The sequence below is a fragment of the Atractosteus spatula genome, chromosome 13, assembly GCF_055471065.1.
Source record: "Atractosteus spatula isolate fAtrSpa1 chromosome 13, fAtrSpa1.hap1, whole genome shotgun sequence".
Classification (NCBI taxonomy): Eukaryota; Metazoa; Chordata; class Actinopteri; order Semionotiformes; family Lepisosteidae; genus Atractosteus; species Atractosteus spatula.
In genome coordinates this window covers 32,247,093-32,266,208 of record NC_142718.1, presented here as the reverse complement: position 1 = coordinate 32,266,208, position 19,116 = coordinate 32,247,093, and the positions used below count along the sequence as shown (strand labels likewise).

The following is a 19,116-nucleotide window of genomic DNA, read 5'->3' as shown; positions in this document are numbered from 1 at the left end:
AAAAATTAACTTTTAAAAATGTGAGAGTGTTATGGCCATTGTGCAGTCAGAATTACAGTGTGATATATAACAGTCATTTTAATGATTAGTTTAGGTTCAGTTTAGAAGAAAACAATGTTATGCTTAATGTGGCCACATGCCATGGGAATATGTTAAAAAGGTTTTACATCTGTGAAATACCAATTGAGTGCCAAACACAAACCTGAGTTAACAATAGGTCTCCTAATAACACCTCCACATAAGACTGCTATAAAAAAGATGAAGTACAGATTACTCAGAAAAGACAGCTGTATTTATTCAGTAAATCCCAGTCAAAACAGGAGTTACATTAAAATAAAAATACCCTTGTGCTGGTACTTGATATCATCTATGCTTCTTGGGTTAATGTAATAGACCATGCCTGAATGGAAATGAATAAGATCATATCCTTACAATTTCTTATAAAAATGGATTTGGATATTATAAATAAACTTTTACTGAACATAGAAAAAAAGCACTCTTTCTTGTAAAGACCTGCAGGGTGAAATGTCCAGATAAGATAACCAGTGTTCTTCTCAAAACACTGTAAAAATGTCTACAATCCACACTCTTTACAGTTTTAAACTGGGTCTAGTCAGTTGTCTACTGTCAGCATTGTGGACAATTTTAAAGTGCTCACGTTTATTTCTTAACCCATGTAACAATAGGTAAAGAAAGCTTTTAGATAAATGTGTGATAATCCATTTTTTAAATATAATGATATAAAGTGCTACTCACCACCCTACCATTTATTGAAAATCCAATAAATTGAACACATGAATTATTTACTCAACACTTGTTGCCGTGTCTCCTTTGCATTTAATTCCTCAAACTTACTGTTTAGTAATTAATAAAAATATGGTGTTGTACAAAATGGTTGCCTCTGTAACTCATAATGTTACAGGAATAATGAATGCATAGTGAGATTACGTACAGTATATTACAGTACGTCCCAAAAACCACCTGTGGGTTTATCTCATCTAGATTCTCACAGGTCATACAGAATATAAATTTGGTTTAAGCAATGATTTTGCTTAAGATGACTAAAACAGATAAATCAGTAGTCATTATTACTGTTCCCAAGGTCATCTTCTGTTTAGCACATAATCATAATCAGTGAGCAGAAAACACATGGGTAAGGCCATGGAAGACAGCAGGGAACTGGAAGCCTTTCCTGAAACAGACTAGTATAAAAATATCTCTCATTGTTCTACCAGTTCCTCATTATTTTGTAGTGCATTATAAATGATCAAACTGTGCTCTTGTCCGTAATCTAAATTTTTAGATAAAATCCTTTATATACCATAAATAATGAACAGCAGTGTTGCCACCTTCCAGACTGATCATAACTCTCAGAAAGCAGAGTAAGCCTACTCGGTATTGGGATCAAAGACTATTAAAGGATAACCATGTTGCTGCTGTCCGTGGTCTTGACAGACTAATAGGTGGTTCTCACTGAACCAAAATATGCAACCAGTGCCCCAGCATGATGACCTGTTGACACTGTGTTGTATGAGCTTCCATCCTTCAGACGAGACAATAAACCGAGGTTCTGACTAAATAATTATTAAAGATCCCATGGCACTATTCATAAGAGAAGGGATGTTACCCTGGTGTCTTGGCTAAATTCCACGTTGGGTTTACACAAGCTGGCTTTGACCCAAAGTTCCCCCTGAATTCATTGGTGAAGTAATTTATTTTTTTCCCACCTGCTATGCTGTACAGTGAGGCTTCTAATGCATAACGATGCTGAAAGAATGTGTGGGAAGATATGAGCTATAGAAATGCAATTAATCTAAATATATTGCATATAATTTATTTCATCTTTGACTAATGGCTGTGTTGCATTAAGCTAATAATGCTGGCCACTGTATCGCCACATGGCTGTACTCATGTTCCCTTAATTTTGTTGAGAATCAGGCTGTTTGTTTCTTCTCTAACCTGAAAAGACACACTGTTCAGTGCAGTCTCATAAACATAATTAGTGTTTGCACGTAAGAAATGCTTATCTAGCTGTGTTCTACATACTGTAACCTCGACTACTGAAACACAAATAAAGGGTGAGGCCAAACAAATTAAATGCATGTGTCCTAATCAGTCTCTTATAAACAAAATCGTGTTTTTTTTCCCCCCAAACACAGTCTTTCCAAACAGTGGCTGTGGTATCTGCTGTCAGTGACCTGCAGTGCAGGTTAAATAGCTGAACTTTGAAAGATGGGTGACAGCAATAATTTGGGAGTGGAAAACTTCTAGACTTGTTGAAATCCACTTTGACTAGAGGAAGGACATTGTTATGACTGTTATGTCCAAATAAAACCAAAGGAGGAAGCGTTCATCTACATGCTCATTGACCTGCGTCACAAGGAACAGAGCCACAACAGTTTTATTTTTTTGTTTTTTTAATGTGACTTGGACCAGTGAAGAGTAATGATTCATTGTTTTAAAAGTTCAGCATTGTCCCTTCTTTCTGAACATTGAGATCAGTGAATAAGTGACTGTGAAGAACTAAATAAAAAACAAAGAGCATGGCACAGAAATGAGAAAGCACCACTTTCAGTACACATTATGAAATGATTCTTTACAGTTCTAAATTACTGTTTCTTTCACTAAAGCATATTATGTTTTATGAAGAATATGCACATACCTGTATGCAGATGGAAATTGTAGGTTAGAAGATGTAGGTACACCTTTCTGTCCTTTTTTGTCAGCATTATAATCAAATAGTTCATAATTCAGTCTAACACAGTAAAAATTCTATTGCTGAATTTGGAAAATCTATATTAGCTATTAACTGTGCACACATTTTTCAAATCCCAAAAAGATATTGTGTATATCTTTAGATTGTATTAGATCTGTTATTAAGGAAGAAGGACTCCAACATATATTTTTTTCTTAATAAAATATGTGTTAATATTTTTCTCAATGTTATCATGTAAAATAAGAACATAAGAAAGTTTGAAAACCAGGGAAAATATTCAGTCATTCTTATTTGGTATTAGTAGCTATTGGTAGGTTATTGATCAGAGCATTTAATCCAGCAATTTTCAAGAGAAGCAGAGTATCAGTTTCCACAATATGTGTAAGTTTATTCCAGACTATCATAACACAAAGTAAAAAGGTATTTTGTTTTTTATGTTTTTAGTATAAACCAACTTCTTGAGCTCAGGTCCATTTGTGTCCTCTGGTTTTTGTTTCACTACCTATTCTGAAAAACTCCATTGAGACTCTCTTGAATTGAGCAAACCTCTTTAAGTCAGATATTGTAGTTGTACAGTACTTCCTCAGAAGAGTCCTATTTCCCATGTTCACATATGATTGATTGAATATTAAATATTAAATTTTATAAAACTTAAATGCATTTTTTTCTTATTAGAAAGAATTCGGAAAAGACTAAAATTGATTAACCATTGTAATCGACATTGTCAGTGATTTTAAAGATTTTGAATACTTCATAATATTAATATAAATATTAATATCATAATCTTCTGTGTTTAAGACTAAAATTAATTCTAATATGTCTATATAAGACATTGCTTTGAACTCTGCCTGTATCACTAGACTGATTCTCTAGAAATTTCCTGACAGTGTATTATCATTTTACTTGTGCTTTTAGTTCATTATGCTCATTTTATTTAACTGGATTTGTATCTTTTAATTATTTTATAAAGAGCTTTTTTTTCCCCATGTACGATATATGCTTCTTAATTGCCTCTTTAAACCTTTGAGGCCTGTGCTTTAATTTTAATTTTAATTTACTTCCTCACAGGGTAGTTCTGTTCTGTGCTTCAGACAGAATGTCTTCATACTGATGCCATCCTTTGTGATTCCATATTCATCCTAGCCCATTCTAAGTGTTGTCTCATTCCTTTTTATTGTGCTTTTCTGAAACTAAACCTTTGTTTTTGGACTTCACCTTTACAGTTTCAAGATATGCTTAAAAGCTTGCTATAAAATACTAATTCCAGAAGGGTTCTCTCCCCTCTGCAGGATCAATTAGGAAAATATGAATATAAACGCACGAGAAAAACACAATAGGAAAAATTTATAGTTTAAAATATCTAAAGATTTTTTTTTTCACCAAAAGAGGTAACTGTGTATTATTTAATAGTGGTTTCCATACAGTTTGTGCAGTCGTGCATTCATTTTGAAGAGTTGAAGAAAAATAATTTAAATTTAATAATACATTTTGTTATAATAAAATTGTAATAAATAACTGTATTTGAAATAGCACTTGACTTCACAGTTTGATCTGTTTGATTTTGCCTGATTTAATAGCACGCCCAAACAACCATGATGAATGAGGGTTCCTTCCTTTTACATTTTTTGGTGAGAGGGGAGAAGGCAGTCCTGCTGAAGTCTACCATGCCCTTTTGAACTGTACAAACATCTGTAAGTCAGATCTTGCAGCTGTGCAGTGGTACTCCTGCTTTCTCAAAAGAGTCCTGTTTCCTATACTCACATATGACTGATTGTATATTAAATAATAAATTTAATGCAAAGTTTTTGTATTAGAAAGGGATCAGAACAGACTACAATTCATTAACCATGTGGATCATCAAATCACTGTAAATGGCATAGAAACATTAGGTAATGATAGCGGTTTCAAAGTACAGAATTTTGGTTTTCTTGAATGACGTTTTGAAGAAACTAAAATTCTTTGTTGGGAAGTCACCATAATGCAATTCAGAAGCGAAGGGAATCGAAAATTGTGTCTTTGGTAGCCAACGCTGAAATTAAAAACTTGGCAGCAGTTTCCTTCATAAGAGGAAAGGAAAGTAATATTTATTTTAACTTTTATTCATTTCCAGCTTGCCTTCAAAGCCAACAAACCATAATGTGAAAAAATACTTGGTTTTCAAAAACCGATGCTCTTAGATTGGGAGATCTAGATGTTAGTACAGATGAGCTAAGAAATTAGATGTGGATTCTCTCTTATGTGAATGACCTTTTTTATAGTTCTCTTTGCTGCTTTGGGAGAAGGGTGGTGTCTGATATTCCTGCCATGTATTGTGATGAAGTACAGCTAGGACAAAAGAAGAAAACATCACAAGCTTTATTTAAAATGTAGACTGCAATTGTCAGCATAGTGTTATAATTAATGCATTAATGCTGTGGTCCTTTATGGACACATTAAATGGACAGTATTTTTTCAGGCAAGTATTTTAAATTTGGTTTTATATTTAGGGTTGTTCTGTACGGGAGTATGGAACAAACTACCCAACAATGTTGTTGTGGCCAATATACTGGTTTCTTCCAAAAAACAGCTGGATGAGATCCTTGGATCAAAAACCTACCGTCTAATAAATGGATTAGAGGGGAGGAATCGCTTCATCTCATTTGTAACCTTTCTTCTGTCCTTAATTGTGTGGTATTAATTTTTTTTAAAGCACTGAGCCCTGCGTACATCTCACAACAGACAAGAGAAGAGTGACATTTTGGTGTCCATTGAGCAATGTCTTTCTTTAGACGTGAATATACTGCTGTTAATCTTTACTTATTCAATTTTTTTATGTCAAGTGAACCATGGGGGACGTTCAGATAGTGACGACGACTCGAATCTCAAAGGCCAGCCTAACCCTGGGAAGAGCCCCTCCCAGTAACAGTGCCCTGCCCACTGAGCCACCAGCCTTCACCCTTCCTCCCCGGAATGTGCGTGTTGCCCTGGGGAGCACAGCCAGGATTGACGGAAAGGTAAGGAATGCTCACTATTGTTTACCTGCGGCAGGTGAGCTCTAGCATTCTGTCACCTGAGCTCAAGTCTTCTAGTGAGTGACAGGTAGTATTGCTATAGACACGTGTCCCAGTTCAGTGTTGTAAGCAGTATGCAGGTACAGATTGAAAAACATATAAATGCCACAGATATGGTACATATTAAGTTTCAGTTGACAATAGATAGACAGTTTCACAGTTTCACATTTCTCATCTTGTGTTACGCTCATCTTTAAGACTCATAGCCAGAGACTGTTTGAGAAAGTTATTTTTTTTAAATAATCAATTAGAGTAACTGGTTATTTGTGTGAAGGATTTCGATTTAAAACTAACAAGAGGTTAGGGCAAAAGAATTTTAAACAGTTATCAGTTATAGTGATCTACCGTATATAATGTATATAGTTGTATAATGTACAGTATATACTATGTAAAGTAACTACAGTTTAAAAGCAAATTTCCCTGACATCTTATTAATTTAACAAAATAACTCTTCACACAAGCAACTTGTTACTGTAATGGATTATTTTTTTAATATTTTGTGCTTGATTACAAAGGCTTGTGAGAATCTGGAGCAAGCTACTGTACCTGTCCATGTTGTTGAAGCTGACACCCTGTCTTATTAAAAGAAAAGCCTTAATGAGATACTCTTATCAATTAGCCTCTGGAAACCAAATGAGCTGTGTGGGTCAATGCTGATGTGCAGCCTTTCTTCTGCTCTTAGGAGCTGCTGTGTGACACTAGGAATTCCTGCAGAATGCTTAAGTTTGAAGATTGTTATTGTTGCTTTCCCATCGTTGTGCTATACTTATACATCTTTGAAAAGCATTGTCACAGCCATTCTATACCTTCGTCTTCTTTACGATTGTTGCGAAATTGGCTTCCCTGCTATTTATTCTGTTTTTATTACAGCTTACTCTGCTTCTACCAGAGTACACATTTTAGTGTTAAAGGATGTTTGAGGTTTAGGTTTCAATTATATCTGACCACAGTGTGCAGTTTGAACGCTTTTGAAAGAAAGTTGCATCATGTGATTTAGCTGAACTCCGGCTTTCTTTCTTGCCAAAGGTTTTATTTTATTTGGATTTTTTTTTTGGCTATTTTGTTAGGCTATCCTGATGCCTTCTTGTTGTTAGAAGTGGTACAAGCAGGGTAAGAAAAAAAAACCAAGACAACTTCGGAACACAATAAGAAGGACCAACTACTGGCAGGATTTCTCTTGTTACTGCCTGCTGCCATTGTTGTTCATTCTTTCTCAATGTACTTCCCCTTTCACTTCAGGCCAGTTGCTGCAAACAATGGAAAAGGGAATGCATCCACTTAAATCTATGATGTTCTAAGCTTTGAAAGTCTCACCTTCTACTCTGTTATGACTAGTTATTTGTATCTTCCTGGAAAAGGGATGTTTGTTTCATAAAGTTCTGTCAACCTATTACTGGAAGACCATGAAAGCATATTTATATTGAAACATAAGGTATCTCTTCCACTCCTGTGCACCGATTCCTCTTGTGTTACTTGAAAACTGTGCAGAAAGTAATTGGTTCATACTGTAATTGATAGAATCCTTCCAGAATCTCTTCACTTTAGGCTTAGCTTATTTGGAACTAAATTTGCTGGGGGTTTTTTCCCTGTAATTCATCAAAGAGTTAATTACACTGCTAATTATGTAGAACTCTCAAGAGTAATTAATCTACCCAAGAGCAGAGACCAGTGTTTTGGTATCGTGGTTGTTGGCTTTGCAGATTGGGTGTTTGGGATTGTATGAGACCTTGCTTTAAGACTAGGAGGTTCAATCTGAGTCGAAGCTTCCCTGTTCTGAGAAGAACTGGGGAAAATCCACACATGGTAGTATTTATATTTAACATAAGTTTGAACTCTGAACTAATAAGTTGTTTAATTGGACCCTTTTGATGGTTTTGATCTACTGGAAAGTTAGAGGGTTTAAATTGTGTGATAGTTTGGACTCGTTTTTGGTCGCGTGTCAGAATAGTCCGACTGCCAGGCTAAGGTCAGCACTTAGCTCTGCTGCCTGACGTAGAACATCATCTCTGAATGGATGCTGGATATCTCATGGGACTTAGCTTTTTTAAGCAACGCCTGCCTTGAGACATCCGCTCTTTGGATGAGGAGCACTTGGAAGAGTGACTGGAATTCTAAATAAGCACTCTCTCCCTATATGCTCATGTGGAATTCCCTGGAGAGAAATCAAGGAAGGAGCTTAACTCCTGAGAGTCCATTTGTGCCCTCTTGTGGTGATGGTTAGTATTGCTGTCATTTTTTCTGCCAACATGCTACATACTGTACTCTCTCCTAGCTCACGCCACCCACTTAAGAGGTGCCATACGGCGGTAAAGTCTTCATTGACAGCACTGCAAGCCTGCAAGTGCTTAGGAAGCCATAGTTGTTGCTGACTGAGTGAACCCTGACTGATAATTCCAACCATATGACAGGCTGCATTCTGCCAATTGTACACCGCCACTGGTTGATCCTAGTTCCAGTTGACTAATGACATGATACACATAGCTTCTGTTTGGGTAGGCATTATTATCTTTTGAGGCTGCCATATTACCATATTGAGCTTTTTGTCCTCATTGAGTCCTGTCCATGTGCTCTCTCGCATAGAGGGGTGACTTGAGCAATATGTTTCTGTAAATTATGGAAGAGGATGTTTGAGAGCTAGATACCAGACCCAGTGATTTCTGGGTGTATCCCACCCAGTAACTTGTAGGAGGAGAATCCCATTGAAGCTTGGGGAGACGTATACAGTGAATGTCATTACAGACAATAGCAGATCTTGCTCTTGTCCTTCTTTTTATAGTGACATGCCTCAAAATCTGTTTCACAGTGTGGTCGGATCCTTCAATGAGGGTGTCTGTTTGAGGATAATATGTATGTTGAGGTGACAGTCTCGAAAAAGTACTACTAACTCATGTACTAGTGGTGTGCCTGAGATTGCCTTGATCTGTAAGGATCAGGTCACTTTTAGATGAGTGGGCCACATTGGTATGCCACTTCACCTACTTTTTGCACTTTTGTGGTACTAGAAGCTGTTCCAGTTATCTTTTCCTGTGGTATGTCTCCTGCTGCTGAGCAAATTGTTCTTTATAGGGAATAACACAAGAGTTTGTTCTGCATAATACCTCATTTTTAGTTGACTCTTTGGGGCCAGGCAAGCCACACAGTGGGGTTCGCTAATTGATCCTGGTGAAAACAATTCTGAGAAAAATATTTCTTTGTCTGGAGGGCTTCTCAAAACCCTAATCCTTCAGACTAATAGGATATACAGTATGTCTCTCACACTATAATGTTCTGTCTGCCCATACTCCTATCTCACTGACTTCAGAGGTGGTGCCAGCAAGGGAAAATGTTTTCCAGCGGTCAGTGAGTATACTACACGGGGATCCAGATGGGGGGAGTTTTTGTAACAAGTGGTTTCTTGTACCTCCGGTTATCCAGAATGAAGTCCCTGCTGCTTTATGATTACCATTTTGTTTATTATTTCTGCTGAGTCTCTACCTTGCCTATATCTCTTTATGGTAGTACAGGGCTTAGTTCTGGAAATTTTCTTGAGCCCTTACATAGGCTTAATTGCTTCGTTGCTGAGCAACCACAATCTGAAGTCAGACCTTTACCACATTCTCCATTGTACGCTTGTTTCAATCCTCCAGGCATGCCTAGGACTTGTATAGTCCACTATGTGGCATCCTTTTTTACTTGTCGGGGATAATGTAACCACCTGGCTGGGGCCAGCTCTTATCGTCTTTGCCATTTGGCAAAAGCCAGTCTCTCCATCTGAATAAAGGAGTAAAGTTTGACAAATCTCCAGTGGGAATTCTTCTTAAGAAATGCTGATCTTGAGACTTCCTCCCTTTCTCCAGGGTTCTCTTTCACTAAGTGCTAGAAAGAATTGGTTTTGACACCTGACCATACCCTGTTAAGTCTTGGTCTCTTTCTTCTGTTGCCGGTTTATAGTCTCCTGAGGATGAGAAACACTTGGGAGAGAGGCTGGAATTCCATGTGAGCATTCTTTCTCCTTTTATTTTCGCTTGGAATTTCCTGAAGAAAAATTAAGGAGCCTCGTGCCTGAGAGTGTTTTCTCTCTTGTGATATTAGTTGGCATACTACTAAAATGCAATACTTAAAAGCAAACCTCCAACATTTAAAAGCTGAACACAACTAAAGACATCAAATTAATCCTGTGCTTAGTTCAGTTAACTGTTCATTTAGATAACTGAGAACTCACCTGGACCGACACGTTTTTGTTCCAGCAGGACTGGGAGTCTAAAGGAGTAGAATGGGAAATCGTTGTTTGAGTGAGTGCCTCAGTGAATCTCACTGTGGTGTGTTATGGTGAAGCAAAAAGATTTGTTTTCAGGTTTACCAAAGCTAGTTACAGAGGTCAAAATAGAACTCAGGACTTCTCTGTTTCTTTCTTTTCATACTCATCCCTGGACATTCCTAATGTGACTCCCAACCATATATACCATTAATATTCTCATTTCATGATTTTTGTGTAAGAGAGAGGGTTTCAGCACAATCCAAGTTTCCTTATGTCAAAGCTGGTTTCCAAATGTTCATCTGTTTTTTTTCTGCAGACTTTGTGTTGCTCCTTTGACCGAAAAGTGATAAAAGAAAAATATTTAAGAGAAGCCACGGCTAATTACGATTCCTCCCCGTATCACTGATGGATGGGTTGAAGTGATTAATGACCTCTCAAGACATGTTACAAAACAACCCTGTTAAATCACCTTTAGGAGTAGGGAGCCATACAGTCAACCCACCTGCTTTCTATTACAGTATCTATTAAAGCGTCCCACTCACAAGCCTCCATGTGTCAGAAGTGTAACAGACTGTGGATGCTAATTGTTTTTATTCTGTTTTATGTTTGCTATTATTATTGAAGTGAAACATACTGTTTTCATTATAAACAATTTAAATAATTAAACGAGATGCGTTGTTCTTTGGAGGTTACGTTTTTCTTGGAAATCACAAAATCAAGAAAAAATCAACTACCTAAATTGTTTTTCCTATGTTGCTTCCATAGCTAATATTCCAGTGAGGACCATGGGCCTCAGTAAGGAACTAGAGGCCTCATTCACTGAAGATTGTTAAAAGCAGAAATGAGGCTAACGCCATCCCATATCAAACCTTAGCTTTAAGTCAGGCAGAATGCATGAAGGTCCTTATTAAGACATGTTCTAAGGAAATCATCATCATCTTTTACACATTGAGATGATACTTATTAAGATGCATGTCAAGCATTACCATAGTTCTTACAATGAAGGTACTGTATGGCTCTAATAAAATCCAGTCTTAGAACAGATCTCACAATTTACTGATGGTTTTGGTTCATGTAATCCACAGGTAGTTGGCCTTTTTGTGTAACTATCTTTTTCTCTGGTTTTCAGAATCAAATGTTCTGGACAGAGAAAAACAAAACTGGTTTAAAGGTTGATTCAATAGGTTTTTCCACCTACTACTTGTTCAGTACTTGTTCTGGATCAAGAATTTCCTGTGCAATTCCTCAAGGAGGTGACTAGGGACATTAAACTGTGGTCCCTCAGTCATTAAAGATCTCAGGGCACTGTTTGTAAAAGTAGGAATGGTACCTTCATTTTCTGGTTAAATTACACTCTGGATCCTACAGTCTCACCTACACAAGGTTCTGCCTTAATTTAACTGGTGAAGCAATTGGTCACTTTTGTGATCTCCTGTAGTGCACATCACTGAAGTGATACATTGAGGCACTCTCCTCAATGTAAGCTGCAGTTCCTTTTCTCATCCTTGTTCTTATTGTTCTGCTTCTTCTACTTCTGCTTGCTGGACTCCCTTGTACTTGTCTTCCTGTCTGGTTATTTGCAGTCGGGTGTTGGGGCTAGTTTTGTCACAAGACCAGCTTCAGGCATGTTTTTCTCTGGGACGACGTTTCCCGAAAGATTCCTCTCATGTAGCTTTCACCTCCAAGGCATTTAAAAAAAGCCACTTTATTTAAATAAAAATGTCAAATGTTTGAAAGCAATTCATTTTATTGATAGTTAAGGTATTTAAAATATTATTCTGACAAAAATTAGTAAGGAGAACCTCAAATATGCAAAAAACCATATATCCTTAGCAGCTAATCTATAATGTGGCTAATACTTGTCTTGCTTTTCATGTGCTACATTGCACACGTTTAAGGTGTACCTTATAGTCACAAAAAATTAGTGAATACTGTGTACATATCCTTAGCGCTGAATCTTTTGATATACTTTATATACATTAGCTTGTATGATGTATACAGTATTCACTATATAGTAATAAACCTGTTATCTTGTTTTTAGGGGATATGTGTTAACACTCTTCTTAGGTTTTTAGGCAGTTTTCGAACCTTTTTTTTTTGTTGAAGCCTGCTTTTGTTCAATGAAAAATATCCTGAGCCACTACATACTGTAGGTCAGACAGGTTTTGATTTAAAGTTAATATAAGAAAATACTAATATGCAAAAAGCTGTGGAACCAAATAAGGAAGCCTTTTCATTGCTGTGTGAATGTTCCTGTAATTCTCCAAATTCACAACATGCCACAAATTGGTAAAAGTAGCAATTCAGTTGTGATAATACAGATAAATAATCTCCGTTTTCAAAACTACATAATCCATTTTTAGCATCACAAAAAATGACTGACTAATAACTGACTGACACAGATAATGCCTGATATGTAATTTTGTTCATGAAAAGCTCTGAAAACTGACACAAGTGAAAGAAATCGACCTGACCCTTTACTTTTGCTAAACTGGCAGACCTCAGCTTGCTGTAAAAGCTTATTATTTCTGGAAGACATGTCATTGAGACGTGAGGATGTTGTGAGGCTTTTGCTCAAATCAAATTAATCATTTTAATAACCAGCGTCATAACGTGATTAAACTGCATTACTTTACCACTAATTGGCTGTTGGTTAATGATACAGTGTTAGTTCAGGAAATGAGGGAAATTACAACAATCGGTTGTTATTGATACTGGCATTCTGACCTGCCTCTGCAACCATGACAAAAATAATAGCATATTTTCCCAGCTATAATGTTGGTTGAGTTGTAAGCTACTCTCAAACTGATGTCAAAGTCAAAGCTCTTGACAAACTGCACATGTGTGTTTCTTTCCGATAGTGGGATTTCCATGATATGTTACATGGGTGTAGTTATTTTTTAAAAAAGAAGATATATTCAGTAAGACAGGGATCAGAACAAATATGTTTTGGAAAGGAAATATTTGCTATAAGCATTGATTAAGTGCTTTAAATTATTAAAGTAAGCTACTCATTGATGGAGGTCTCTCACGATCAACTTGCTTGCAGCCCCTTCTGTCACATCTGACATATATAACATTTTCAACAATTTGTTCTCCCCATACAGCATTTTGTGCTGTCCATACAAGGAATTGTGGTTTCCATAAGAAATGCTTTTGTTATAGTGTTGTATTCTCCCAGAATGGTACTTTGCGGTTGCTACATGACATTTTAGTTTAAGCATTCAGAATTGTGTTCTCCCTACACTGCATTTTGGTCTTGCTTTATGGTGTTTTGGTCAGCCAATTACAGAGTTTTTATTGTCCCTATACACTGTAAAATATGGATCCCATTCTTCCATACTGGCTTCACTTCTGCCTGCTTGTCTAGAGTATATTAACTGAACATAGAGGCCATATTAGCACCTCTCATTAAGTACAATATAAAAATGCTTGAAATTGATAGGAATTGAAACTCTAAATTACAAAATGTAGATAGTTTCAGTTTGTTTTATGTCCTCTTGATTTGGTTGTAAGGGATACAATTGCAGGGAAAGCCCTGTAATTGCTATTGATTCTTAAATGTTTCAACTACTTCCTTAAGACGTGATTCAGCTCCAAAAGTGGAGTTTATGCCTTAGATGACTAGAGAAAACTAAAGAATACCTCTACAATTCCACTGATGTCTTGGAAAAGACGGTAGAAGACAATTTTTATATTTTGCACAGATGCCTGCGCATGGATTGTTGAACAGTTCAATCTGAAAACATTTCCTGGAAACACTGAACCCAATAAAGAAGTAGAAGAGGATGTGTCTGCCTTAATTAGATTGGAGTTCATTATTATTTCCATATGACTGAAGGTTTTGGAGCTTGCAGTTCTGCCAGGATGTTCATTACATCTTTTGTCAGTTAAAGCCTAACAAATGTTTAAAAAAGGATTGTGTTTAGTCATTCTTTGTTGTTGAGACAAAAACATTTTTCTTAAGTCAAAACATGTTATCAGCAGCAAATATTAATAAGAAATAATATAGCCTGCCAACATCAGATGTTCAGTGCATTTCCAACTCTTCATACACAGAAGTAAGTTAGAGGAGAGGAGAATGTATGAAATAAAATGTATGAAATGTATTCCTTGAAAGATACATAGTATTGTGCAGCTAGAATAAAACAGAATGCTTAAGCAAAGGATCTGAAGAGAGTGAATGGGACTGTATAAAGGAATACAATACTTACACAGTCTCTGAGAGCCGTACAAGTGTCATAATGCAATATGATTGGTAAAGGAAACTACAACGATAAAACAGAAGCTCCCGGACAGTATTGCAGTTTTATTTTTTATTTTTTATGCAACTGATGTGTTTAAAATTTTTGAGACTTTGCCTTTTTCCAATCAGAAAATACGGCTGATTTCATTTTCATTCCCTGGCACATTAACAGTATAGATAAATACAATATCATTCACTGAGCTCAAGTGCAGACATCTGGGTCTCCTTTTCCTGACATTCTTTCACTGCACTTCAACCCAACAATAATATTACCTTCAGCTCCATGTTTTACTTTGTCTAGCTGTTATTATAATGAGTCTGAGGCTTTTATATTTCTAAAAGAACATAAACAGCTATTAGTCTCTTTATTACCTAATGACCCATGAGACTTCCTGTTTATACTAATTCTCTTTTACATTTGATGTGGATATAAATAATGGGAGTACTGGAAGATATAAGGGATTTTTTATGGTTATATGATTTAAACTTTGCCTTTGTTGTAACATTGTTATAATTACATAAATGCGTTGATTTCAGAAAGGAAGGAGTTGTTTACAATGAAAAGGAAAGTTGGATTAGCAAATCGTAGACCACCACAGTCATTTCACAGAGGGCTCAGTAGTCCCCCCTGTGCAATGAACACCAGATTTTTTTTTAATCTGTTAACAACAGCCTCACAGTACTGTACATGAAATTGCCTGAAATATAGTTTTTTTTAAACATCATGGACTGGAATATAGTCCAGATTTTTTAAGCTTGAGTCGGGAACTATTGCACTGTACTAGTGAAGATTAATAATGTTCCCCTCTAATACCAATGACCAATGATAATACAACCTACTGTATGTTTGTTTTCACTATGAAATAACTAATAATAAGCAATCGTTTGACTGTAGTTATACTGTACTGCAAGCAAAATGCTGTCAGTTATATGAAAGTGAAATTCCTCTGTATACCAATACAGTACAAGAAAAACATTCACTGTGAAGAATACCTTCCCCGATCCATTTTCTTTGTTTCCTCTGAACATCATTTTTTCCCTTTCTCTCCACCATTCTCTCAAATTTTTCTCAAAGTTTTCAGTGTCAGATCAACCTCCTTCACTGCACACTGCATTGCGAGAAGGCATTTATTTTATAGAGGGTGTGTGCATTCTCGTTTGGTTCCTTTTATTTTCTTTTTGAGATTGGAGGGTGGACCACTGACTCAGAGTTGTAATTAAACTGTTTTGCATTTGACTTTCTAATTACCAAAAAGCTTAATGAGAATTTTGTTTGCAAAATGCAATTTGACAATTGACATACTGTACTTTTGTTTCAAAGTTGTGGGAGATCCATTATGTCAAAGAATTGGTCCTTTCCTGTGAAGTCTAAGTCATTTAGATGTTTTCAGCAAGTGAATGTCCTGCGAGAAATCTTTATTCACACACCAGTACTGCGATTTTTGATAAATTCATGACATGTCTTTACCTTAATGTTCATTATAGCTTGCAGTGCTTTGCCAGTTCTTGTACAAGACTGTCAAACCCATGCTTACATTTAAATACACATTTTGATCATTCTCTTGTACAGTAGATAGACTACTGTATAGGAAAAACAAGACTTTTTGGCAACTATAATAACAATTTAATCATTTTTGAAGCAGAACATTATAATTTTCAGTATTTGTGGAGTTTTGTGCAGTAATATATTGTATATTATTTTGTAATTAATGATGGTAATGTACACATCATTAGAAAACCTTTAACCTTAAGATAATATTAAATTGTACTAACGTGTATTTTTCAATACGTATATATCTATTGGCTATTTCTTTAGAATTTATGATTTGGAGTAAAGAAATATTAAATTACATTTGATACCTTCCCTTCCATTTATTATAACTAAGTGTCTAGTACTGTTTAACTGTAGTTATTCAGTAGCCCATTATTTTAAACCCTTCTGGAGAGTACTTGACATTTTTAGGTCTGTGGTAGCTTACATGTCCTGGCTAGACAGACTTAAAAAAATGCTTAATTTTCTGCAGACTAGCGCTTGCAGTTTCAGCCTATTCCCTTAGGCCCTCTTAGCTTAATAATAAAACCAAAACTGCAGTGACCTTTCTCACTGTTCTACTTATTACAATTTGCATTTGAAGTTTTTTAAAAAGATTATTTAATGTTTTCAAAACCCAGAAAAATAGATATGTCCATCCATCCATTTTCTAACTGCTTTATCCTGTACAGGGTCGCAGGGAATTGAGATAATATAAAACCTATAAGTACTGCATTGAAATACTAATGTGCGCAGTTTAACATTACATCTGTTCACAGCATTAAGTACAGACTGGAGATCTGAAAGGATTAGTAGAAAGCAATAGACATCAATTTCTTTTAATTTGTAATTGAAGTTGACAGATACATAAACTACTACATAGTTCAAGGATCTACACTTGGAAAAAAATACATTTTATTGAGTAATGTTTTTATTTTTACAAAAATGTTTTCTGGAGAGGAACTAAAAGAACTGATGTGTAAAAAAGAACTACTATTCTGTTTGAAAATGATTTTTTGTTATATTTTATACCGCTAGATATCTATTTTAACTTTTAAATTAAACCCTCTAACCTGCTGAATTGAAATGGATATATTGTATGTACAGTAAAACAAAGAGAGTCACATTCAGTCTAGGGGGGCTACAGAGAAATAAAAGAGAATTAATTTGAGAATGTCAAATTAGTCGTCTGCTTAAAATCAACCAACTTTTAAGTTTCCATTGAGTACAGATGAACTGTATCTTTCTTTAAGCAATCGTTGATTTTATATTAGAGCTCTTTAGAAGTTATTGAAGTATCTACGCTATTACATCACAAGAAAAGATCATATTTAAGTTTATCTGAAATGCAGAATTCTGTTTACTCTTCAGTTCACCTGCGTACTAATGAATATGCACTTTATGCCATCATTTTGACTTATTTAGCAGACTGGTTTGAATTTCATGGGCTTTATTTGTTTAGATTTCAGTTTTTTCAATTACAGCATGTCACAGGCACATATCCAGAAGCCATAAACACTGCAGAGAGCCCTGGGGAATTTTCAAACATCTGCTAACTAACTGTTGGAGCATTTTGTTACCTTTTTCTCTCTGTGACTCAAGAGATATACAGTTAGGCAGGGTGAGCAAAAGACAGGGGAATAATTTAAAAAAGGTCAGCTCCCATTATATGAAATAAGATTTTGTGACAAGTGAAACTAGCATATAGGAGCATCTTTTCTTCCGGCATAGGATATGCAATTCTGGTTTACTGCCTATTGAGATACGTACAGTAGCCAGCGCTCTGCCTCAGCTGCTGATATAGGAATACCACCATAACACAATAGCAGTACTGAGGATGACCATTCAATTTAATCACATTTTGAGCTGCATTTACGTAGTTGAAAGGAAGGACCGGAAACTTTGTTTAGTATTTGAAATTTGCATTGCTCACATTACTGCTGGTTTGGAAGTAATATAATTGCAGTCTGGGAGGCACAGGAATTATGCCAAGTATTACTGAGAGAAGCAGAATTTCATAGGCAGAAATGCTTGTGCTTTCTTACTTCAGGAGCCCATGTTGAAAACATTAGGTTTTACTATACTAGTAAAGTACAACCACTACCTGAGATACCACAGCACTTTCAGAGCTTGTTTGCCTTCCTTTGTTCCACCATACCCTAAAGTTAAATAATGCTCACTTAAGCTATAAAGCAATTTTCAGCAAGGTTCAGTTCCTGGGTTACCACAGGAATCTGAAGCTTGTATGTTCACTCTGTGTTCACATGTGCATGGGTTTTCCCCTGTAGTCCACAGACATACTGTACTGGTAGGCTAATTGGCTTTTGGGGAAAATTGGCCCTGGTGCCCTGGTATTAGTGTGTGTTTGTAATTGTGTGTGCCCTGCGATGAACTGGTGTCCCATCCAGGATGTATCCTGCCTTACGATTGCTGCTTATCGGGATAGGCTCCCTATCTGCAATCCTGTATTGGATAAAGTGGTTAGAAAATGGATGGATAGATTATTTTATAAGTATCTTAAAGTAGAATATTAAGACTTAATACTATGATCAAAATGGATACATTGAACATATTATTAGTCTGTAATGATATTTATCATCATCTATAGTCAAAACCAACTGTGAAACCTTATGTTCATACAGTAACTGTGTATGAAGAGTTTGTTCACATCAGTCTTATGTGTTTTTAAAAAACAATACCACTGCATTAATAACTTAAGAAAAAAATGCCCCTAATTAAAAATTTCTAAAACCATTTCTGAATTGAGAACTGTCCCGCAGATCAGCTGGATTCTTCTACTCCTTGACCCTGTCAAATGAGTTGGCATTTTCGTGGGATAGATTTTTGTCCTGATCCAAGGGACATTCTCAGTTCCAGGTGATGCAAATCAAGAATTTATCATGTGCAAAGGAAGGTGACAACAGTAGCCTTTCCTGTGCTGCCACATTCTTTGCCTTTTTTGGCTTGCCAAGGACAGAAAATCTCACAAATTTGGACTTGAAAACATAAAAAATATTTAATACATAATTGAATGTTGGTTGGAAAATTCATGGAGAAGATTATGTGGGGTTTGATCTGAACTTTCTGAAAGGTATGCCAGAGACCTCACTGTAAGAAGCCTTATTGGAAGCAGATGTGCAGCACTGCTACAGCTAAACCACACTTGCAGTTTCACCCTAACTTTCTAGAGAGATTTCACCAACCACAGTAAAATGGATAGAGGAGACTAACCCATATTAGTCAGCTTTATTTTATTGCAACACATTTGTAAGAATATTAATAGCATAAACCTTGTGACTTCTACATTCTTTACTATTCCACTATGTTTTCTAATGT

At 36.0% G+C, this 19,116-nt stretch overlaps 1 protein-coding gene across 3 annotated transcripts in view; it reads left to right on the top strand.

The window, feature by feature from the left end:
* The window catches only part of mylka (myosin, light chain kinase a), a 97,374-nt gene that overhangs the window by 13,135 nt on the left and 65,123 nt on the right, over positions 1–19,116 (top strand). For 2 of the 3 annotated variants that reach the window (XM_088930136.1, XM_088930134.1), the window contains exon 2: positions 5,536–5,709. In XM_088930136.1, the coding sequence (XP_088786262.1) occupies positions 5,542–5,709 (168 nt within the window). In that variant the 5' untranslated portion in view covers positions 5,536–5,541. Of the gene's footprint in view, positions 1–4,339; positions 4,408–5,535; positions 5,710–19,116 lie in introns of those variants that run through there. The other variant, XM_088930135.1, reaches the window with a different exon arrangement.